Raw genomic sequence first — 23,818 nt, 5'->3', positions numbered from 1 at the left:
GCTGCCAAACAGATTACACTCATACCTCGGGTTACAGACGCTTCAGGTTGCGTGTTTTCGGGTTAGAGACGCACCGAAACCCAGAAGTATTGGAATGGGTTACTTCCGGGTTTTGGCAATCGCGCATGCGCAGAAGTGCTAAATCGTGCTTTGCACATGCGCAAAAGCGTTGAATCGCAACCTGCGCATCCGCAGACACGGCGCTGTGGGTTGCGAACGTGCCTCCTGCACGGATCACGTTCGCAACCCGAGCGTCCACTGTATTGCTTCAGGGAAGTTCTTGAAGGTTTTTGCATCTTTCTTTTGGATCTCATGATTTATGTGGAGATCGTTTAAGTAGGCTGTGTACCTTTTGATGCTTTGTTTATCGGTCATGACTGCTTTGGCTCTGTGTGTACAGTGGTGCCTCGCAAGACGAAATTAATCCGTTCCGTGAGGCTCTTCGTATAGCGGTTTTTTCGTCTTGCAAAGCAAGCCCATTGACAGCTTAGGGGATTAGCGCTATTAGCGGTTTAGCGGCTTTTAGCGATCAGCTGTTAAGCGGCTTATCAGTGGATCAGCTGATAAGCGGCTTAGCGGCTTAGGAAAAGGGGGGAAAGGGGAAAAAACCCGCGGGAACTCGCAAGACATTCCCCATAGGGAAATTCGTTTTGCGAAGCGCCTCCAAAACGGAAAACCCTTTCGTCTAGCGGGTTTTCCGTCTTGCGAGGCGTTCGTCTTGCGGGGCACCACTGTAGTTATGTGATTTTATATATATATATGTTGTAAGCTGCGCCTTGAGCATGGTTTAAACTTTGGAAATGCAGCGGGCAGATAAAATGATTGATTGATATTGCTTTAAATGTGTGTTGTGAATGTGGTCCAGATCTGACCCAGCACATCTGGTCTTATCCAAGGACGAGGCTCCCCCCCCAAAAAAATATCGCAGATCAGTCTTACCGAGCTTCTGGATCATGGCCGCTATCACTTCATCTTCTTCAATTTCCCTGAGGAAGGAAAGACAGACAGTTGAAGGGGGGGGGAGAGAATGCACTCCAGATGTTTCAGCAGCTGGAACGCTATGGAGAACAGCGCACTGAGCTATGCAACTTAGATAGATGAGGACTCTTGGCTTCATAAAGGTCAGGTATGACCCTTGGCTCATCTCAGCCAAGCCAGACCCTACCTTTCAAAGGAGCAGAGCGCATTCTACCCTTTCAGCTCCTTCCCTCTCCCCTGTTTGTATCAAGGAAGCCATCTCCTCAAAAAACTAATCAAGGAAGCAGGAGACAAAGAGGAGGTTGTCTACCGCCTCTCTGCTTGATTCCCTACAGCAGTCGTGCCTCTTTGCAATCAACTGTTGCCGGGACTGGCTCATTCTGCCATGTCTCTGTGGCGCAAATCATCAGATCATTCTTCTATCGGAGGATGATTTGTTTCCCAGAGGAGGCTGCCCGTTGTCGTCCTGCAGGAGTTCCTGTTCCGCTCATTCGTCCAAAGAGGCGAGCAAAGGGGAAAGGGTGGGTGGAGTTTGGGAATTCAAACGGTACATAAATATAGTTTGTTTTGTTTTTACTTTGCTTTGCTATTGGTATGGAAATTGGGAAAGTCGTGGAAGGGAAATTTTGGTCGACTTTAGGAAAAACAATGAGGTATAAATATTGATGTGTAAATTTGGATAAGTTAAAATTGGTTTTTAAAATGGTCTAAATTAAATGAAAATAAGGTTTGCAAATATAAATTGAGGAAATGGAAGAAAGAAGAAAAGTAAAATAACAACATGTTAGAATAAATTAAATTAAGTCAAAATGGAGAAGTAAGTTAAGGATTTGCTGAGCTAATAATTTAAATTGGAATACAAGAAGGGGAGGTGTGAGGAGGTCTGAGAAACAAGTTAAAAGAAAATAAGTATTTGAACTTTTAGGTGTTTTTAACTGTTTTTAAGTTTTGGATTTTTGTTTTTTTTTTTTTTTTTGGTTTGTGTTTTTATATGTTTTTTCCTCTTTTTGAAAATGCTAATAAATATTCATTTTAAAAAAAAAGAGGCGAGCAGAGACTCAAGCAGAGACCCAGCAGGGACCCTCGCCTCCGCCCTGACACTCATTTGCAAGTCTTTTTCCATTGAAGCAAGCCCTTCGGTTTAACTCAGCAAAGTTTTGATTTGGTTCACAGAAAGTTTTTTTTTGGGGGGGGGTTGGGGGGCAGCAGGGGAGAGAAATACCAGGCTGGCAATCAGTCTCTTCCCCACTTGCCTACTCAGCAAGTCCTTTCAGAGCTTGGAGTGAAAAGACCTGGGCCGAGAAGGAAACAGCAGCCAGAAACTAAGACGGTTCCTAATTACTCCAAAAGGCTTGCCAAGGAGCCGGACCCTATGAACCTCGATTGGCAGAAGGAGCCAGTAAAGACCCACCGTGGGAGCTTGTTGGCCGTTCTCAGAAAACGCTGAGGCCAAAGAGGGCTTCCTCAACGCAGGGCCCTCTATTAAGAAGTCCTGCCTCCTTTTCCTGAAGGGGCTTCCTCTTGAGAAACAGGAAAACCAGGAACAGGGAGGCAAAAACGGAAAGAAGAGGCAGCCAGCCCAACTTTGCGGCCTGTTCCACTCCTACACAGGGAAGGGAGGAACCGACAGAGCCCTGAAACGCCAAGACTGGAGAGGATGGGAGGGGTCCGAGTTCAGCAGCAGAGCATCACCTTTGCATGTCAAAGGCCCCGAGTTCAGTTCCTGCCTTCTTACATGTGGGGAGGTATCTCCCTTAGGACTGCAAGATGCCCTGCACTGAGTCCTGGGGCCATATCTAGCTCAGGTCTGTGTTCATTGATTGGCAGTGCCCCTCCAGGGGTCTTCTTCTACAACTAATCCAAAATGCAGCAGCTAGACTGGTGACTGGGAGCAGCCGCAGAGACCACGTAACACCGGTCCTGAAAGACCTACCGTATTTTTTGCACCATAACACTCACTTTTTCCCTCCTAGAAAGTAAGGGGAAATGTCTGTGCGTGTTATGAAGCGAATGCCTACAGATGGCGGGGGGATCTGCTGCAGTCATGAGCAGAGGATCCATGGTTCCCCTTCCTTCCCTCCTCCGTGGCTTGCTTTGAAACAGCAAAGCAGGAGAAAAGGCGCTGAGTGGGGAGGAGAGAGGGCCAGAGAGCCTGCTTACTTTAAAGGAGCAAAGTGGGAGAGGAGAGGAGCCTTCTCCTCTTATAACCCTCTTCTGCATTATTAATAGCATCCTTCTCCACCCACCCCACACGTGTTCCTTGTCCCTTGAGTGCTTTTCCTTCCCTCCCCCCTTAAAACGTGGTTACAAAGCACGGATCCACATGGATCCTCAGGATTTTTGCACTGGATCACCCCAAATTCACCATCAGATCACATAGCATGATGTCCAATGCTACAGCTTGCACCAAAAAAATCACGTACCCACTGTTGCCTGGGGCCGCAGTGGTGCAAAAACGTGCTTACAAAGCATGGATCCACATGGATCCTCAGGATTTTTGCATTGGGCTACCCCAAACTCACCGTCAGATCACATGTCTGTGGCCACAGCATGAACCACAAAAATCATACATCCATTGTTTTGTTTAGATTTTTTTTTCTTGTTTTCCTCCTCTAAAAACTATGTGCGTGTTATGGTCGGGTGCGTGTTATAGAGCGAAAAATACGGTACATTGGCTCCCAGTACGTTTCCAAGCACAATTCAAAGTGTTGGTGCTGACCTTGAAAGCCCTAAACAGCCTCGGCCCAGTATACCTGAAGGAGCATCTCCACCCCCATCGTTCAGCCCAGACACTGAGGTCCAGCTCTGAGGGCCTTCTGGTGGTTCCCTCATTGCGAGAAGCAAAGCTACAGGGAACCAGGCAGAGGGCCTTCTCGGTAGTGGCGCCCGCCTTGTGGAATGCCCTCCTGTCAGATATCAAAGAGATAAACAACTACCTGACATTCAGAAGACATTTTAAGGCAGCCCTGTTCAGGGAAGTTTTTAATGTGTGACATTTTAGTGTATTTTTTGTCTCTGTGGAAGCCGCCCTGAGTGGCTGGGGAAACCCAGCCAGATGGGCGGGGTACAAATATTATTATTATTATTATTATTATTATTATTATTATTATTATTATTATTATTCCACTGCTTCACCTGTCCTTAAGGTCAACAACTCTTCTGTGCCAATAAAAGTCGGTTTTTGCAGCCGGCACAGATTATGCAAACCAAGCCATGCATCTACTTGCTCTCTTTGCATACGGTTACATTGCAGAACACGGACGAGCCTGCGCCAATCACCGTGATTCCTATTCTGTAATTTGTTACAGCCATTTGGAATTCTAATTCTGTCTTCTGCAGTATTAGCTATCCCTCTCAATTTGGGGCCATCTGCAAATTTGATGATCATCCCCTTCATTCCTTACAAAGACGTTGATGTCAGGGACCGTGCGGAGGAGGGCAGAGCTGAGGAAGAAAGGTGGGAGCCTCCCCCTCCCCTGGTCAGGATCCTGAATCTTCCCAGGAGCAGGACGGCAGTATAGATTTGGAACAGTGGTTTGCAGAGGGACGTAGTTCAGAAGGCAGAAGCTGAGAAATGCTGGATGGGGAACAGCTAGGAGAAGAGACTTTGGGAGATAGAGAGTTAACAGATCCACTGTCTCTGGAAAGCATTTGTCCGCTCTCCCCAAGGTCAAGAAGGGCTGAGACAGTGGCTGAACAGAAAGCAGAGGGGACAAACTCAGATTACAAGACGTAGGAGTGATGTAGATTAAGGGGGTGTAACCCTTAATTGGGAGCACCGCCATTCTAGGAGATGGGTCCTTTGTTCTCTCTCTATGATCATTAAAGGTTCTAACTGGTTAGAAGACTCCTTTTCCTTTGTTCTGCTTATCTGCTGCTGGGTGGGCAGCGGGCAGGGAGACAGCCAATACCCTGAAGTCTGACAGTTGAACAACAACGGGTCCAGGACATAACCCTACAGTACCTCACTTGTCCTTTTTTCCAGGATGGTGAGGGATAGGCAACAGAGTCAAGGCAATGCACGACCACGACCTTCTCCCCATCCCCCGCCTGAAAGGCCTTTGCGCACCTGAGTCGGTCTTCATCCAGGTCCTCCACGATTTTATTCCGGTCGTTGACCGTGGCCACATACAACGCCAGCAGCTCCTCCTCGCGGGCCTTCTCCCTGGGCGTCTTCGAGAACTCTGAGCAACAGGGGGGAGAGAAAATGGGGCAGGCTATTACCATTAATTGGCTCAGGAAATATCCACACAGCTGTGAGTAGGGCAGTGGCAGTGGGGGGGGCGGGGAGGAGGCTGGCGGGGCTTGCCAAGAGGGAAGGCATGTGAACATCCGTCCCTGTGTCGTGGATTCGAGTGGCGACAGTGACGGCAGGAGAACGGAAAAGAAAACTGACAGGATGAATGCGCCTTCCAACGGAGGATTAGCGAAAGGAACAGAATGAGATGAAGCCAGGAAGGAATGGAGGAAGTCATGGGAGTACAGAGGAAGCCACAGACTGAGCGAGTCGGTCTTGCCCCTTATTCACCCAGTAGATCATGAGTGTCCGCTTGTTAGAGTTCCAGTCATGTTTTAAATGCATTTGCTGCTGCTGTGTTTGAACTTTAAATTTTTTTTTTTACCTTATGTGTAAATCGCCTTGAGGTGGTGCTTTAGAAGGAGGTTAATTAGTTGTAATAAATAATAATTTTATAATAAATTTATCACCTGTCCTTGACCCCAAGGTCCCAAGACATTATAACATGTGTAGGCAACCTCAGGCCCAGGGGCCGGATCCGGTCCAATCGCCTTCTCAATCCGGCCCGCAGACAGTCCGGGAATCAGCGTGTTTTTACATGAGCAGAATGTGTCCTTTTATTTAAAATACATCTCTGGGTTATTTGTGGGGCATAGGAATTTGTTCATTTCCCCCCAAAAAAAATATAGTCCGGCCCCCCACAAGGTCTGAGGGACAGTGGAGCTGCTGTTCCTGGCAAAATGTGCAGGCAACTTGTAGCTTCCATGAGGCTTTGGTTCGCCTGTTCTCCATGTACGTATGTTTCGCCTGAGCTCTGTGAGTGCCGCTTCCATGTTTGAGGACCAGGACATTCGCAGGGAAACCAAAACGCTTGCTTACAAAGCTATTGTACTACCAACCTTACTTGTGAAACATGGACCACTTATAAACGCCATCTCCAACTCCTCAAAAGATTCCATCAATGGTGTGTCCGAAAAATCTTACATATCACTTGGGAAGACAGGTGAACTAGTGCCAGTGTACTGGAAGAAGCAAAGACCACCAGTGTTGAAGCAATGATTCTTCAACATCAACTTCGTTGGACTGGTCATGTTGTGAGGATGCCTGATGATCATCTTCCAAAGCAACTACTCTATTCTGAACTTAAAAATGGAAAGCGTAATGTTGGCGGTCAACAAAAGAGGTTTAAAGACTGTCTCAAGGCAAATCTTAAAAAATGTAGAATAAATATCGACAGTTGGGAAAAACTGGCCCGCGAGGGCTCTAGTTTGAGAACAGCCTTTACCAAAGGTGTTGTGGACTTCGAAGATACTCGAACTCAGAACGCAAGGGAGAAATGTGCTAAGAGGAAGGCACATTTGGCAAACCCTCACCGTGATCAACTCCCGCCCGGAAACCTATGTCTCCACTGTGGAAGGACGTGTGGATCCAGAATTGGCCTCCACAGTCACTTACGGACTCATTGTTAAAACTGTGTTCATGGAAGACAATCTTACTCGGCTACGAGGGATCGCCAAAGAAGAAGAAGATGTATGTATGTATGTATCTATGTATGCATTTTTCACCTGCACAAAGTGAAAGCAGCACAAGACGCGAGCAGTGGCGTAGTGTGGGGGGTACAGGGGAGCCGGCCGCACCGAGCGCAACATCTGGGGGTTAGGGTGCGCAAATCCACGGGTTAGGGTGCGCAAATCCATGGGTTAGGGGGCGCAAATTACTTGCCTTGCCCCAGGTGCTGACAACCCACGCTACGCCACTGGACGCGAGTCACCTGTACTGGATCAGAGCAAAGGGAAAGGGGAAGGGAAAACAGTTTCTTAAAAAAGAGTCTCTAGAGAAAGGCGGAGGACCCACCAGATTTGCTCATGAGGCTCCTTAGCTCGCTCTCGATGTCCCACTGCTTTTCCTCCAACTTCTGCTGGTTCATCCTGTCGGTTTCCAAAGAAAGGAGGGGGAGGAAGGTTAGCGAGAAATGATATCAAGCATCAAAACAACTTGGCCACGATCAAGAAACTTTGCCCATGGTATGAGTATTTTCCATCTTCCCATTTTGACTCTCTTGCACCCTATCTGTGTCACCTAGCATCCCCCCTCCCCTTCAAGTTCCTCAAGTTCTCCCCCTCCTCATTTTATCCTCACAGCAATCCTGCAAGGTGGGTTAGGCTGAGAGGCAGAGACTGGCCCCCAAAGTGAGTCCCTCCATGACTGATGGGAGGATTTGAACCCGGTCTCTTCCTGGTCCTAGTCCAACACTTAAGCCACTAACAGCACGATGGCTCTTTAAACTTCTTTTTGTGCCTCCCATTGTATGGTTTTTAATGTGCAATTGTTCTAAGCCACTCTAGTCCTTCTTGTTTTCATTTTTTTTTTTAGTAAAGAGAAGTATGTGAATACGGTTATAAGCACAACAATAATCTGCCAGATATCAAAAATCCAGCAGAGGGGAGGATATCAGCTGACAGGCCAAATACCATCTTTGCAGCCACTTTCCCATCAGCCCTTACCCTGCCCCTGCTGAGAAATGGGCAAACTTTTCCAGACCTTAGCTGCGATCCTGCATTGCAGGGGGCTAGACTGAATGACCCTGTTAGAATTCCTGCTCCGTGATTGCAGTCATGGGATTGTTATCTTTCACATGATGTAATATGTTTTGACTCCACCGAGTGGGAAGTGACGGAGACAGGATGTTTGTGTGACTGTGTTCCGGGAAGTGGGACTATTGTCCTTTGTTCTTTTTCTCTTTGCTGACTGATGCTAGAGAGAGAGGGAGCCATGTTGCAGTGCTCCGTGTGTGTTTATATGTAAATAAAGTAGATTAGCCAAAATGCTGAGTTGCTGAGGTCTGTTAAGCAAGCTGCGCAAACTCTGCGGATCCCTAAGTGTGCCGGTGTCGGTTGGCATCGCTCGCTGTGATGTTCGGGCTGAAGAAAGCTTATGAAGCTCCCGAACGATCGACCAGGAGGGAGGGAACATGCCAGTCAGGCATGTGTCTCTGCCAGGGTCCTACTCGTGTGTAGGCTGAACTCCTGACGGCCCCCTGGGTGCCCCTCCACGATTCTGCAATTCTCCGGTTTCACTTACTTGTGCATCAGCTCAGATTCCCGCCGCAGCAGCAGCTGTTTCTCGTGGATCAGCTTGAACCATTCCACCATCAGGGCATCCTCGCTCTCATCTGCACACACAAGACCAAAGAAACCTCTGAGCTCTTTGCTTCAGAGGCTGCCAGAGGTTTGATCAACCCTGACTTCCGGGAATATAGAAATCTTAGAACTAAGCCAATTGGGGGCTTGAATGGGGGAGACATCTCAGACCCCGCCAACCAAACCATGGGCAGCGTCCCAAAGGAAAAGCTTCAACATTTCATATACAGTGGTGCCTTGGTTCTCAAACTTAATCCGTTCCGCAAGTCCGTTCCAAAACTAAAGCGTTCCAAAACCGAAGCATGCTTTCCCATGGACAGCAATGCAAAACGGATTAATCCGTTCCAGACTTAAAAACAGCCCTGGAACATGAATTTTACTATCAAATGAGACCATTGATCCATAAAATGAAAGCAATAAACATTGTACAGCATTGTACAGGCATATTCGGCTCCCTGCTCCTGATTGGCCCCGCTGCCACGACCAAGCCCTTCAGCCGGCCAATAGGGCTGGCTGGTGGGCGGGGTTAGCTGCATTTAAGCAGCCGCGGCAGCGCTGTGTCCCCAGTCTGTTCCTGCTCGCATCGGATCTCCCGCCCTCCCTCCCTCCCTTTAGGTCAGTTTCCTTTGCAAATTGACCTTGCTATGGACTTTGGTTGGTTGCCTTGGTTGCCCAAGGGGTCTGGTAGGTCTTTTTTTATCCATTTGACAAATTGACACCAGCCTCTTGGTTTTTTCGCCTACCTCATAGCAACTCATCACAACTTTCTGGTATTGGCAGTTAGGCATTGGAATATGTGTGCTGTGTTGGAGGATTGGCTATGAGCCATCATCTACCCCTCCTCTTTTGGGTATTCCCTTAAAGGAATCCAGCAGTTGCGGATCCTGTCCGATGCCCTGCTAGTGGCTAGGGCCATGGCATGACCGCCGGTGATGTCATGGGGGAGTTTCCAGTTGTATTTGCATCAACAAGCTCCTCCCACTGGTTGTTAACCCTGAAATGACTCCCTGCTGAGCGGGGGGGAGTCAGGTATTGCTGTTTTATCCAATGCCTAAGCCAATACTACTCACATGCTGTAACCAATAAAGTTATTTTGCCCATTAACCAAAAATAATGTGTCTTTGTGTCGTATTATAATCCTATGAGGGTGGAGGGTCCTCGACTCACAACCAAGGTACCACTGTATCCCATACTAAGAATAACTAATCCCACGGGGGTGACCGCAGTCGCCTCTCCGCCCCGAAGACACCTGGACCCGCCTCACCTCCCTCGCACTTCCTCAGCTGCTTCTCCATCTCCACTCCTTTGAGCTCCAGCTTGTCCAAATCCTTCTCGATCTGCCGGACTTCCTTCTGGATTTCCTCCTCGGGGATATAGTCTGGGCGGCGCTGAAATGGGGAAAAAAATCGCCGTACTTTATCATGCACGTCATACGGCAATATAATCCTTACCGTTAAGGAGGGACCTCGGACCACAATCATCTTCCTCCACATTATCCTCACAGAATTGCAGAGCTGTAAGGGACCCCCAAAGGGGCGCGGGTGGTGCTGTGGGTTAAACCACAGAGCCTAGGAATTGCTGATTAGAAGGTCGGCGGTTCGAATCCCCGCGACGGGGTGAGCTCCCGTTGTTCGGTTCTAGCTCCTGCCCACCTAGCAGTTCGAAAGCACGTCAAAGTGCAAGTAGATAAATAGGTACCGCTCCAGCGGGAAGGTAAACGGCGTTTCCGTGCACTGCTCTGGTTCGCCAGAAGCGGCTTAGTCCTGCTGGCCACATGACACAGAAGCTGTACGCCAGCTCCCTCGGCCAATAAAGTGAGATGAGTGCTGCAACCCCAGAGTCGGTCACAACTGGACCTAATGGTCAGGGGTCACTTTACCTTTACCTTTAAGGCAGTGTTTCCCAACCTTTTTTGGGCAAAGGCACACTTGTTTCATGAAAAAAATCTCAAGGCACACCACCATTACAGCCCCGTGACATCAGCGCGCAGCGTCACGCCGGGAGGGACGCACGAAAGTGTAAGTTTCAATTTTTTCCCCTCCCCCTTGCCTTCCTTCTGTGCCAACCGCCAAAAAGCCAAGAAAAAAGCCAAGATTTTAGGGCAGCAGGTCGACACGGAAGAAGCTCCTACCTAAGGACAGGTGCGACGGCCGTGTCCTCTTCTGCCACACTTGGCAGCCCTGCCTCACGGTCGTGACTCCCACCCTGATTTCTCCCCGCAGGTCGAGCGGCACAGGCAGCCCAATGTGTCCAGCCCAGACACCAGCCCCGCTTCCCCACTCTAGATCCTGAATGCGACCAAGTGCTCTGGACTCCCGAGCAGGGTGGGAAAGAGGACTCGCATCTGGTAGCCTCCGGGCTCCTCGCCTGCTCGAGGGATGGCATTGCAGGCAAGCTGCCGGCCGTCGCCATCGCCGCCCCCTCATGCGAGTGGACCTGCCCGGAGTGGTGGGCCGGGGGAGGCTCGCTCTCTGTGGGGATGTGGCCCGCACGCGCGGCCCCGCTTCCTCCTGCCCAGGGCTGAGCTCCTTACCCGCGATCTCGGTCTCGCGCACGCGGATCCCACTTATTCCGAAGCTCGCGCCACTAGCCGGGGCTCTCACACCATGCCAGAGCGAGGCGGCGCGGCCCACTGACGTCATCGCGGCTCGCCGCTGCCCTCAACTTCCCTGTTCCCTCCCCTCCCTCGGGTCGCCATGGTTACCGAGGACTGCAAGCTGCTCGGGCGAGCGTGGGGCATTAAGTGGGAGAAGGAAAATTAAAATTAAAACTCACCTGAAGGCCGCCTCTCCGGATATCTTTCAAATTTTTTAATTTTTCCCGCGGCACACCAGGCAACGTCTCGCGGCACACTAGTGTGCCGCGGAACACTGGTTGGGAAACACTGCTTTAAGGGACCCCCAAGGGAAATCTAGACCAACCCCTCTGCAAGAATCCCTAGCAGTTGGCTGCCTGTCCTGTGTTTGAAAACCTCCAGTAAAGGAGAGTCCGCCACCTTCTGTTCTGCACAACGACCCTGCGAGGCACGTCGGGCTGAGAAACGGTACCGACGAAAGAAGAATGGCCGACAAAATTAATGGACTACACAGAATTGGATAAAATGACAGGAAGGATTCGAAACCTGCGGGGCCAGAGATTTACAGAAGATTGGAAGAAATATACAAACGATTTGAAGAGCAACTGTAATCAACAAATTACGCTAGTAGGACTACAAGACGTTTTGTAAGGAGAAATATATGAAATATTGCAAAGAAGAGGGACATAAGTTATGATATTTAAATGTAATAGTGAAAGTAAGAAATGTAAATTAAGTGAAAAGATTGGAAAATTTTCAGATGTGATTGATGGATGTCAATAAAGTTGTATAAGATATAAAAGTATGTTTAATAATTGTTGAAAATGATATGTTAAAAAACTAATATTATATATATAGAGAGAGAGAGAAATGGAATATTGGCTAGCACCAATGGCCTCGAGCAAATCTGAGACTCTTCACCCCTAACATCAGGGATGACCTGCTGATAGACTCCATCACCCATGACCCCTGGCCATGTTGGCAGGTGCTGATGGGATTTGAAGTCCCACTGCTCCTGGATGGGGGCTAGAGGCTTCCCCACCCCTCGACAAAACTTCCTTTCTTCACTCCTGGCCATACCTTTGAGGGAGACTGCGCTTGACCGGTCGGAGACTTCTGGAGGACTCTAGGAGGAGACGGCCTCACTGCGAAGAGAGGAAAAAGGAAGGCCTCTTACACGGACGGGCAACACCACCCAGTTCATGTCTACTCAGAAGCAAGCCCCACCACGTTCGATAGGACTTGCTACCAGGTAAGGAAATGCAGAACTGCAGGGCTGTACAGTGGTACCTTGGTTCTCAAACTTAATCCGTTCCGGAAGTCTGTTCCAAAACCAAAGCCTTCCAAAACCAAGGTGTGCTTTCCAATAGAAAGTAATGCAAAACGGATGAATCCATTCCAGACTTTTAAAAACAACCCCTAAAACAGCAATTTACCATGAATTTTATTATGAATTTAAAAAAATTCTTCCCCGCACTGATGATAGTCATTGTTTGGATGGGGGGCTTTTATCCATTTCCATAGTCACACAATCAATCAATCAATCAGTAGCTGGATTGGGTTCCACACAGCCACAAAAACAAATGAACCGAAAAAGCCTCAAAAAAGCAAAATAAATAGCAAAAACAAAAGCGCCAAACTTAATCTGTTCCGGAAGTCCGTTTGACTCCCGAAATGTTTGAAAACCAAGGGGCAGCTTCTGATTGGTGCAAGTGCCCCGGAAACAATAGCCGACAGCCGCATCAGACGTTCGGCTTCTGAAAAATGTTCGAAAACCGTGACTTCTGGGTTTTTGGCATTTAAGAACCAAGGCGTTTGAGAACCAAGGCACCACTGTATCTCAGTTAGCATGCAGAGGGTCCGATCTTTGGAGTCTCTTGGTAAGGCTGAGAAAGACTCCACTGGCCCTAAGCGTCAGTTTGCATTTCTTAGTACAGAAAATATTGAACTGATGTGTAGAGGTCTTTCCTATTCTACTTAATTCAAGAGGGTTCTGGAAGCCTCTCTGTGTGAAAGAAACAAGCAGAAGGTTCCTGATGTTTGGGTTATACCTTCAGAGAAGCTGAGTACAGCTGGTTTAAACTGGTCCTGTCTTTCTGTCAAGGTCATGCTGACTATAAAAGGTCAGAAGGAGCCTGGCTTTCACTTTCTCTTTCTATCTCTTTTTTCCTTCTGGTGTGGTGCTCTATATATCGTGTTAAGGTTTAGACCTATTATAAGTTATTGTAAGTTTTAGTTATGTCTGGATTTCTTACGGACAGTGCCAGTCCTGAATGTATTGGATTTGTGACTATTATGCTCATTTGCCTTTAGTAGCAGTAAAGCTCTGCTGGATGAAATAGTAATATTAATAACATAATAATAATAATTTTATTATTTATACCCCGCCCATCTGACTGGGTTTCCCAAGCCACTCTGGGCGGCTCCCAACAGAACACTAAAAACAGAATAAAACTTCAAACGTTAAAAGCTTCCCTAAATTGCCTCTGGTCTATTTTGGGGTAATCCTGCAACGTGTTAAAGTTGTTTCTCTGCTAACTATACATTGGAATCTACTCTGGATCAATATTGAGTAGAATTCCATGACACCAAGGGCCATATAAAGGAGTCCTGGAGACTGTTAGGATATTTCCGTTCCACCTTAAAAGGGAGCAGGCTTTGTGAGTCACAGAGTCTGCGTATTTCCTGTTCACAGGATGTTTCTGTTGTGTCTATGCTTTCGTTTCACTCTGTGCCTGAGCAGACCGAAGCAGGCTGTCATGTTTTTTCTTTGTTCTGACCAACACTGAATAAACTTGGAAAAATGCTCTCCTGCGTGCGTCTTTCGCTGTGCATTATCTGCTGATAGAGCGTGCATCAGTTCTAGAATGTGGCAAGCTATTTTCTGGAGCTCGTGTCGCTAATTGCTGATACTGTATCTACGGGAGGTCGATGGACGTCCGGAGGCGACGTGGGGACCATGATGGGCTTTATCTCCCTGGCAGTATCCCAACAGAGACGACATTTGGCCCACAGGTCAGAGGTTCTCCACAGCGAGGCTAAACCGTGGCTTAGCATGACACACAACCAGTCCAGCGAGGAGGCAGAAACCTACCGGGCGCAACAGCCTTCCAGGAGGGGCCCAGCCCCTCGGCCTTCTTAGTTGTGGCAATATCCTCCCACTGCTGCTTGGGGGACCTCCAGCCACTGGAAATATCCACGGGAGGCACCAGCAGTTTCTTCTTTGGCGGCTGATCAGCTGATGAAGCTGCAATGAAAAAATGTATACAGTGGTACCTCCGCTTACGTATCCTTCCAGTTACATAAACTTCGGGATACATAAATGGCAAACCCGGAAGTACCGTATTTTTCGCTCCATAAGACGCACCTAGTTTCTAGAGGAATAAAACAAGAAAAAAATATTCTGAACAAAATAGTGGATGTATGATTTTTGTGGTTCATGCTGTGGCCACAGACATGATATGTGATTTGACGGTGAGTTTGGGGTAGCCCAATGAAAAATCCTAAGAATCCATGTGGATCCGTGCTTTGTAGCCACGTTTTTGCACCACTGCGGCCCCACAAAACAGTGGGTGCATGATTTTTTGTGTGTGCAGGCTATAGCCAGGGACATGCTATGTCATCTGATGGTGAATTTGGGGTGACCCAATGCAAAATTCCTGAGGATCCATGTACTTTTACCTCCCCCGTCCCAGGCAGCCTCCTTTATCGCTAGAGTCCCTTATCCTCCTCCCGATCTCTTGCCGATCAGCTGCTCAGTGGCTTTGTTTCAACAACCCTTCCCTCTTTCTAAAAAAAAAAAAGCACAATCTGCTTTTTGCCCCTGGGCAATTTGGCTCCAGGGACCACGCATTCACTCCATAAGACACACAGACATTTCCCCTTACTTTTTAGGAGGAAAAAAATGGATCTTGTGGAGTGAAAAATACGGTATATTTCTGGGATTTTGCCGCACGCTCATGCACAGAAGTGGCAGACCTGCAGGAAACGGGCTCCTTTGAAGACATCTTGAAAAATGGTTTCCTCAATGAGTTTTTCAAGCCATCTTCCGGTGTGGAAATCCCACCTCCTAAAAAATCTTGCCCATTTGCCCATCCAACCTAAGGTTTACATATTTTGAGGAACTCAAACACCACCCTTCAAAAGCTCTCTCAGGGTGACTTCCAAAAGTTAAGAACACAACAGAAATAAAACAAAGAGACAAGCATACAGGAGTTGCTGTTTTTCTCTAAAAATAACTATCCCAAAACCGGGGGGTGGGGAAAACATGAAGGAAGAAAAACAGGCACAACACAGCTTAATTCTACCAAGAGTTACCTCTGAGACACAGACCACACAAATTCTCCACTACGCACAAACTGATAGCACCCAAGGCTACTGCAGCAAACCAGTTCTTCCATCTTTTATGAAGCTGAATGTCTAAAATAAGGAGCTGATCAATTTAAGCATCCTTAGATGCTGCTGGTTGGCTGGTCCAATATTTCTAAGTGCAACGTTCTGTCTAGTAGATGACTGGCGAGCTATGAAATTGCTTCAGATGAAAGAAAATGCTTATTCATGCCGTGCACTGTTAAACTGTGGAACTCCCTGCCACTAACTGGGATGGCTTTGAAAGAGGATTAGGCAAATGCATGGAAGAGATTGTTATCAGTGGCTACTGCCTGGCAGAATACCAGTTGCTGGACACCACAGGAGGAGAAAGGGCTCTTGTGTTCAAATCCTGCTTGAGGGTTTTCTGTAGGCACTGGGTTGGCCACTGTGAGAACAAGATGGCAGACCAGATGGGCCACTGATCCTGCAAATTCTCCTTATGTTCTTAAATCTGCATTAGCACAAAGTGCCCAGAGACACATTTTTTGGAGGTGGTCTGGGCTTTCTACAGGGACAAACCCCCCATTTTTAGGTTTCTTGACAGCCTCAATGAGGACTGGATACTTGCTGAGGCGGTTCAAATCACAGTTTCTATGCCGACTTCTATACAAACTGCCCTGCTGCTGCACTTACTGCCTTTACAATGCTATCATACCAGTTTCCTGATTCGATGGGGAGGTTGTTGAATAAGCTGACTTTTTGTCTTTCTGTCCCGGACTCAGAGTTATGTCAACAGCTGCCTTGTGAACATCCGCAGGTTTGTGAGCGGTTCTGGGGTCACCGTGGCCAGGGACTCTGTAAAAGGAGGGAAGCAAGCATTGAGAGAAGGGGCCCAGGGTCTTCTAAACCCAACAACCCTAAAAGGGCTTTAGACAGAGCTGTTTATATCCTGCGCTAGACAAATAACGCAAACCCTGCTCTAATACAAACCAACTTTCTGCCATCTGCCTTATTGCAGGGCAGATTCAAGGGTAAACCATATGTGGAACGAGTCTGCCCCTGCAGCTTGATGGAGGTAGAAATTGTCTCTCATGTCTTGTTACGCTGCTGTTTCTATGGAGATATACGCTCAGTATTTATCACCCGTTATACAAAAATCTCCAAATGGGTCCGAACTTCAATGTCTAAAACTCCAGGTAGAGGACAAAGATCTAGAGATCACGCTAAAGGACACCTGACCATTAGGTCCAGTCGTGACCGACTCTGGGGTTGTGGCGCTCATCTCGCTTTATTGGCCGAGGGAGCTGGCGTACAGCTTCCGGGTCATATGGCCAGCATGACTAAGCCACTTCTGGCGAACCAAAGCAGCGCACAGAAACGCCGTTTAGCTTCCCGCCGGAGCGGTACCTATTTATCTACTTGCACTTTGATGTGCTTTCGAACTGCTAGGTTGGCAGGAGCAGGGACCGAGCAATGGGAGCTCACCCCGTCACGGGGATTCGAACCACTGACCTTTTGATCGGCAAGTCCTAGGCTCTGTGGTTTAACCCACAGCGCCACCCGCATCCCGCAGAGATTATGCTAAGGGTGGCCAAATTCTGTGCGACTGCCATAAAACTTAGGGAACAAGCTGTACTACCAAAATGAATAATGTTTTAAATGACAATTTTAGGTTATATTTTAGTGATCAAGATTTAATATATATTTTTAACTGCCGCTATATCTGTATTGTCTCTGTTATACCCAATTGCAATTCAATGTATTCCTGTTGTGTTTCATGATTTTCCTGATATTGTAAGTGAGCCGGAACTGGTCTGTGACCGTAATAATAAAATTCATTCATTCAACCAACTTTCCATGCCAATAAAAGCAGAATTTTACCCATGCAATTTATGCAGACTAAGTCGTGCATACATTGCCTCAATTTTCAACAATTTATTCTGCGGGACATTGAAGCTCCAAACCTGACCGCTGGGATATTCCATCCTAGTTGCTCACCAAATGTTTTGCCATATATTGCCTATGGCACACATTTGTGTGTGTCCACCGTTGTGTGTGTCCACAAACACAATAGTATGTTCTCCACACAACCAAAATCCCCTCTTCTCCTGCCCTACTCACCTGTTTGCCACCGGCTTCAGCAGAGATCTCCAGTCCGCTGGCATTTCTGATTTCTCTTCCACAACGCTTGCAGCTCCCGCTGGAGAAAGAATTCATCCACGAATGAGACTATAAGAAGGCAGCTATAATATGGTTACCAGATTTTTTTCAATGAATCTGAGTAGCAACAGTAGTGGGGATGGTGAGGCCCTCGTATCTACGGGACTGCCTCTCCTGGTATGCCCTGCAGAGGACCTTAAGGTGCATGAATAACCATAGTTTAGAGGTTCCAGGTCTTAAGGAAGTCAGAGTATCCTCCACCAGGGCCAGGGCCTTTTCAGTGATGGCTCCAACCTGGTGGAATGCTGTGTCCCATGAGACCAGGGCCCTGCAGAATTTAATCTCCTTCCATCGGGCCTGTAAGATAGAGCTATTCCTCCTGACCCTTAATTTGAATTCAGCCTGATCTTTTATTTCCCTTCTCTTCCTTCCCCCTCCCCTTTTATGAAGATTACCCGCTCTGGGATCCCACAGCTAATTCTCCCCTGACCTCCTCGCTGGCCCAAGTAGGACCAATGCAGCCAGCTAGCCCTGGGTATGATCTAACTGATTTTTAAATTTTATTGTTATTCATGTTTTTATACTGTATTTTATGCTGCTTTTATAATTAAGTGTTTTAAAGTTCCAGTTACAGATAGGTAGCCGTGTTGGTCTGCCATAGTCAAAACAAAATTAAAAAATTCCTTCCAGTAGCACCTTAGAGACCAACGAAGTTTGTTATTGGTATGAGCTTCCGTGTGCATGCACACTTCTTCAGATACACTTCAGGCGATGTATGGATTTCATGAAATGAATAAATAAACGGCCAAAAATCCAATGCAATGAGTAAATAAAGCAAGGGCCACTTTTTACCTTTGGAGACCCTAATGTCCAGTTTATGCCCAGAATCACCTGCAGGTCTGCTGGGGGGCTGATCCTTGAGCCTGCTCTGGGGGGCCACCCCGACGCCCGCTTTGCCACCCAGATCCTTGGGCGAACGTTCAAGGGCGGGTGAAAGCGCCCGGGGTCCTTTCCGTGGATCTTCCGTGGCAGCTGGCACACTGACAGGCCTGGAAGGCTTCCAGTCCGAGATGCTTTTCGTCTCGATATGCTGTGTGCCAGAGGTGGCTGGAGATGGCTTGCTGCTATGGGCAAGAGGAGGACATTAGCCCTTTGGCCAGTGGGATGGACAACGGACAACATCCAGCTGACCACCAACCCCTCCCAGGGCTAACAATAATAATTTATTATTTATACCCCTCTCAGGCGCTGTGGGTTAAACCACAGAGCCTAGGACTTGCCGATCAGAAGGTCGGCGGTTCGAATCGCCACGACAGGGTGAGCTCCCGTTGCTCGGTCCCTGCTCCTGCCAACCTAGCAGTTCGAAAGCACGTCAAAGTGCAAGTAGATAAATAGGTACCACTCCGGCGGGAAGGTAAACGGCATTTCCGTGTGCTGCTCTGGTTCGCCAGAAGCGGCTTAGTCATGCTGGCCACGTGACCCGGAAGCTGTATGCCGGCTCCCTCGGCCAATAAAGCGAGAGGAGCGCCGCAACCCCAGAGTCGGTCACGACTGGACCTTATGGTCAGGGGTCCCTTTACCTTTACATCTAGCTGGGTTTCCTCAGCCACTCTGGGCAGCTTTCAACAAATGATTAAAAATACATTAAAACATCAGTCATTAAAAACTTCCCTAAACAGGGCTGCCTTCAGATGTCTTTTAAAGATAAGATAGCTGCTTATTTCCTTGACATCTGATGGGACGGCGTTCCACAGGGCAGGAGCCACCACCGAGAAGGCCCTGTGCCTGGTTCCCTGTAACCTCACTTCTTGCAGTGAGGGAACTGCCAGAAGGTCCTTGGAGCTGGACCTCAGTTTCTGGGCTGAACGATGGGGGTGGAGACGCTCCTTCAGGTATTCTGGGAGAAGGCCGTTTAGAGCTCTAAATTCAAAGCACACTTTGAATTGTGCTTGGAAACGTACTGGGAGCCAGTGTTATGAGGAAAGAACTATTTTTCTCAGGCAAAGTGCTACTCAAGAGGTATCAGAAAGAAATGTTTAAAATTGATGAACGATTATTACAGATAGACAGAAGAGGATTTACTCCACTCAACTATTTTTAGGACAGGTTATAACAATGTATAAAAGCCATAGCAGAAATTGGTGATGTGTAGGGAGGTGATGCGTAGGGAGAAGGGGATGGATATATTTTGAAATGATAGTTGGAAAAGTTGTTTTATTGGGAGCTGTGGAGGGGGGAAAATAGAGGGGGTGGGAAGTCAGCTTTTAACTTTGAATTGAATTTGTATTAATTTGGTGACCATTTGTTAAAAATTATGGAAAATCAATAAAAAATAATTGGCAAAAGAGAAAAAAAACTTGCATTCTTAAAATTTCCAGTGTGTACATTGCAAGGCTGAAACTTCCCTCCCAAATTTCCAAACCTAGCCTGTGATTTATTTAGTTCTTTTTTAACATGAGGGAAGGGACGTGGGTGGGGCTGTGGGTTAAACCACTGAGCCTAGGACTTGCCAATCAGAAGGTCGGCGGTTCGAATCCCCACAATGGGGTGAGCTCCCGTTGCTCGGTCCCTGCTCCTGCCAACCTAGCAGTTCGAAAGCACGTCAAAGTGCAAGTAGATAAATAGGTACTGCTCAGGCGGGAAGGTAAACGGTGTTTCCGTGCGCTGCTCTGGTTCGCCAGAAGCGGCTTAGTCATGCTGGCCACATGACCCGCAAGTTGTACACCGGCTCCCTCGGCCAGTAAAGTGAGATGAGCGCCGCAACCCCAGAGTCGTCCACGACTGGACCTAATGGTTAGGGGTCCCTTTACCTTACCTAACATGAGGGAAGTAGAGAAGACCAGAAATTTGTTCAAATTAAAAATTCTACAACCACAGTAAAACATGCAAACATTTGCCTCGCTAGTGTACAGGATCCCAAATCACAGGGGCAAGCGTTTTTCTAGTTGCATGTTAAAAACAGAAGGGGTAGGGGGTTGGGGCTTGCAAGAGAATTAGCTGGTCAAGCCTCCCATTATCCAATGTAGGCAATTAGAACCTCCATCCCAAGAACAGTATACCTCCAAGCACAAAAGGACTGCAGAATTTACGGGTGGTTGTGACTTTTCTAGTGCAGAGATGGAAAACTTGCTGCCCGCTCAGGGGCGCCAAAGGAGGGACACAAAGCACTTACGTGCTGGATGCCGTAGAGTTGGGCGAATCACCGCCAAAGCCACTAGTCCTGTTGGAGGAAGGCTGGAGTCCCGGCAGAGCCTGCATCAGGACGTTCCGTGCTCTGTCCTTCTCGCTGACATCCAGACCAGTCCCTGACGTATGGGTCCCGGAAAAGGATGCTCTCCCGGAGACGCGAGGAGGGTTTAAAAGAGAGCCTTGGTTTTTAACCAGCTCCGTTTTGCTCGGAGGAAGTCCCGAGCTCCCGGATCCGGCCTGGAAAAATTTCTCCCGAGCCTGCTGTGTTTTGGCGGACGATGGTGTCCAGCGTGGTGGGGACGGAGAAGGGCTGGAAACGGCTAAAGAATCTGGTTTCCCCCCGGTAAGGTCTGACCAGTGCGAACTTGAGCTTGTGGATGCAGAGCTGCCTTTGTAATTCCCAGGGTTTGGTGGCTCAGAAGCGGCCGATTTAACGGCACCACTCATTTTCACGGACGGCGTCTTGGATTCGAGTCCCTTCAAGTAGTTCTCTGCGGCGGAGGCAGGAGTGGGAGGTTTATCCTCGCGGGGGAAACCCCTCGCGCCGGAGGACAAGGAATCCCGGAGGGGCGTCGGTTGCTCGTGCCGGGTACAGACAAAAGTGCCGGCATGGCTCCCAGCTTTGTAGTTTCCAGATTGCAGGGTACTAGAGCACTCTTTGCACCTGGGGCGAAAAATGGCAGCAATACAATAACAAATATCTCCTGGCAGAAATAGAATGATCCTTGTAAAACAACAACTAAAGAAGAATGGGAATCTTTTACAAAGTACAGTGTTACCTCGGGTTACAGACGCTTCAGGTTACATACGCTTCAGGTTACAGACTTCGCTAATCCAGAAATAGTGCTTCAGGTTAAGAACTTTGCTTCAGGATGAGAACCGAAATCACGTGGTGGTAGTGCGGCGGCAGCGGGAGGCCCCGTTAGCTAAAGTGGTACCTCAGGTTAAGAACAGTTTCAGGTTAAGAACGGACCTCCGGAACGAATTAAGTACTTAACCCAAGGTATCACTGTACTTAAAGTAACAAGAAAATGAACTGGACTCCTTGGCAGGTTTTGAATAAACATACACAATTTTTTTTACTGGTAACATATTGATAGATTAATTAAGGATCTTTACAATTTTATAATATGCAGAGAAGAATATGTGCTGAGAAACCAGAGAGAGGAGCTGAGGGAAGTCTGTGGGGGTGGGAGGGTTTTTTTCTTTTTCTTTTTGGGGGGAGGGGGGAAATGGCGGGGTAATGAGGATGATGTATTTTTGATAAACTGTTATGTTGAAATTCCTAATAATTTTTTTTATAAAAAAAAACGAATATGTTTTTTAATATCTGGTGAGAACAAAGAAAGAAATACAATAATTTGGAACTGTGTGTGAAAAAAATTGTAGAAATAATAATACAATGAGTCTAATAATACAATGAGTGGATCAGCTGATAAGCGGCTTAGCGGCTTAGGAAAAGGGGGGGAAAGGGGAAAAAACCCGCAGGAACTCGCAAGACATTTTCGTCTTGCGAAGCAAGCCCATAAAGAAATTCGTTTTGCGAAGCGCCTCCAAAACGGAAAACCCTTTCGTCTTGCGGGTTTTCTGTTTTGCGAGGCATTCGTCTTGCAGGGCACCACTGTATAGATGCAGAAATACAGAAGGAGCTGAAAAGACGGTTTACGTATGCAATGACAGCTACCAGAATGCTCATAGCCCAGAGATGGAAAGACGAAAAGGTTCCAACCAGAGGGGAATAATAATAATAATAATAATAATAATAATAATAATAATAATAATAATTTGTTTATACCCCGCCCATCTGGCTGGGCTTCCCCAGAGACTCTGGGCGGCATTCAACAAAATATTAAAATACAGTAATGCATCAAACATTAAAAGCTTCCCTAAACAGGGCTGCCTTCAGATGTCTTCTAATGGCAAGTTAAACTGATGGACTATGTTGAGATGGCGAAAATGACTGGAAAAATCAGAATTCAGGAAGACCAAGATTACAATAAAGACTGGAAGAAATTTATATTGTATTTGGAAGACCACTGTAAACAGTTAAGCTCTTAAACAGGACTTAAATAACACTTGTGAGTTAACAGAGACTTAAGATATAAATTATTAAATGGAATAAATGGAAGGCATAAAATATGCATCAGGAAATGTTATATGGGGAAGCCATGGAATGGCGGAGGGAGGTCTAGGGGTGCAAGGAAATCTAGTATCTGTTTTTCCTTTTGTTAATTATATTTGATTGAGAATATTTTTTAAAAAATTGGAAAACTAATAAAATTTTGTTTAAAAAAACAATCCAAACATAGCAGCAGCACGCGACCAGAAAGAAGAGGAACACCCAGAAGACTGGAAGAAATTTAAAGACTATTTGAATAAATATTGTAATATTAAAGATATGTAACCACATGAAAGAATTAATTAGGCCTAGGACTAAATTAGGATTAAATAAATAAATAAGAAGATGTGCGATAAGAAAAGTTTGGAAATATGATTATGACTGTGATATGGTTTTATGAAAGAATGCTATATATAATTACTAAGAAATTCAGATGGAAGAGATTAGAGGAAGTCAAGTAATATGTTTGTGAAGATGGATTTTAATTAATTAATAAAGTTTTAGTTTACGTGGTGATTTGATGTATTTTATGTTTCATACTCTCTTTTCTTTTTTTCTTTCCTTTTTTCCCTTTTATTATTGTTTACTTTCTCTTTTGTTATGTTTTTGTATGAAAAATACTAAATATTATTGGGGGGGGGCCACACAGCAGCAGCAGCAACAACAAGAACCCAAACAGAGAAAAGGTGGAAAGAAGGTGCGAGTGCCACACCTGAACAGTACCTGAAGCAGTTCCTGTGATAAAGCTTCCCTTCCACCAGGAGGCGCTGTACCAGGTGGACGTGGTTTCCGCAGGTGGCGCAATTGCTGCTTCGCATGTTGCTTCTCTCTGCTAAGACACGTCTCTGGGGGAGAAAAAGGCAAGAGAGAAGTGAACCTGAGTCCCGACTCAAAGGGTCCATTTAATCCCGCCTCCCGTTTTGCACCGCAGCCAATCGGGTGCCTCCAGGAAGTGGACAAGCCACTGGTTTCCAGAGATACACTGCCCCTAGACGTGAAAGCTCCATTCTTGGCTAGGTAAAGGTAAAGGGACCCCTGACCGTTAGGTCCACTTGTGGCTGACTCTGGGGTTGCGGTGCTCATCTCGCTTTATTGGCCGAGGGAGCCGG

The 23,818-nt window shown here is 47.1% G+C and overlaps 1 protein-coding gene across 3 annotated transcripts in view; it reads right to left on the bottom strand.

Annotated features, from left to right (window-relative positions):
- Window positions 1–23,818, bottom strand: part of MICALL2 (MICAL like 2) — a 255,853-nt gene that overhangs the window by 209,408 nt on the left and 22,627 nt on the right. For 2 of the 3 annotated variants that reach the window (XR_014163038.1, XM_081889144.1), the window contains exons 5-16: window positions 23,433–23,554; window positions 20,574–21,254; window positions 18,254–18,525; window positions 17,363–17,441; window positions 15,957–16,096; window positions 14,025–14,177; window positions 12,011–12,075; window positions 9,620–9,743; window positions 8,297–8,387; window positions 7,070–7,143; window positions 5,048–5,162; window positions 940–986 (exon numbers count right to left, since the gene is read on the bottom strand). Coding sequence is in view for 2 of the 3 variants with exons in the window: in XM_081889144.1 (XP_081745270.1) it covers window positions 940–986; window positions 5,048–5,162; window positions 7,070–7,143; window positions 8,297–8,387; window positions 9,620–9,743; window positions 12,011–12,075; window positions 14,025–14,177; window positions 15,957–16,096; window positions 17,363–17,441; window positions 18,254–18,525; window positions 20,574–21,254; window positions 23,433–23,554 (1,963 nt within the window). In the remaining variant the exon portion in view is untranslated. The remainder of the gene's footprint in view (window positions 1–939; window positions 987–5,047; window positions 5,163–7,069; window positions 7,144–8,296; window positions 8,388–9,619; window positions 9,744–12,010; window positions 12,076–14,024; window positions 14,178–15,956; window positions 16,097–17,362; window positions 17,442–18,253; window positions 18,526–20,573; window positions 21,255–23,432; window positions 23,555–23,818) is intronic. The other variant, XM_081889145.1, reaches the window with a different exon arrangement.

The sequence above is a fragment of the Podarcis melisellensis genome, assembly GCF_964234715.1.
Source record: "Podarcis melisellensis genome assembly, chromosome: 14".
Lineage (NCBI taxonomy): Eukaryota > Metazoa > Chordata > Lepidosauria > Squamata > Lacertidae > Podarcis > Podarcis melisellensis.
The sequence above is the reverse complement of the archived record's forward strand: the minus strand, read 5'-3'. Positions and strand labels throughout refer to the sequence as shown.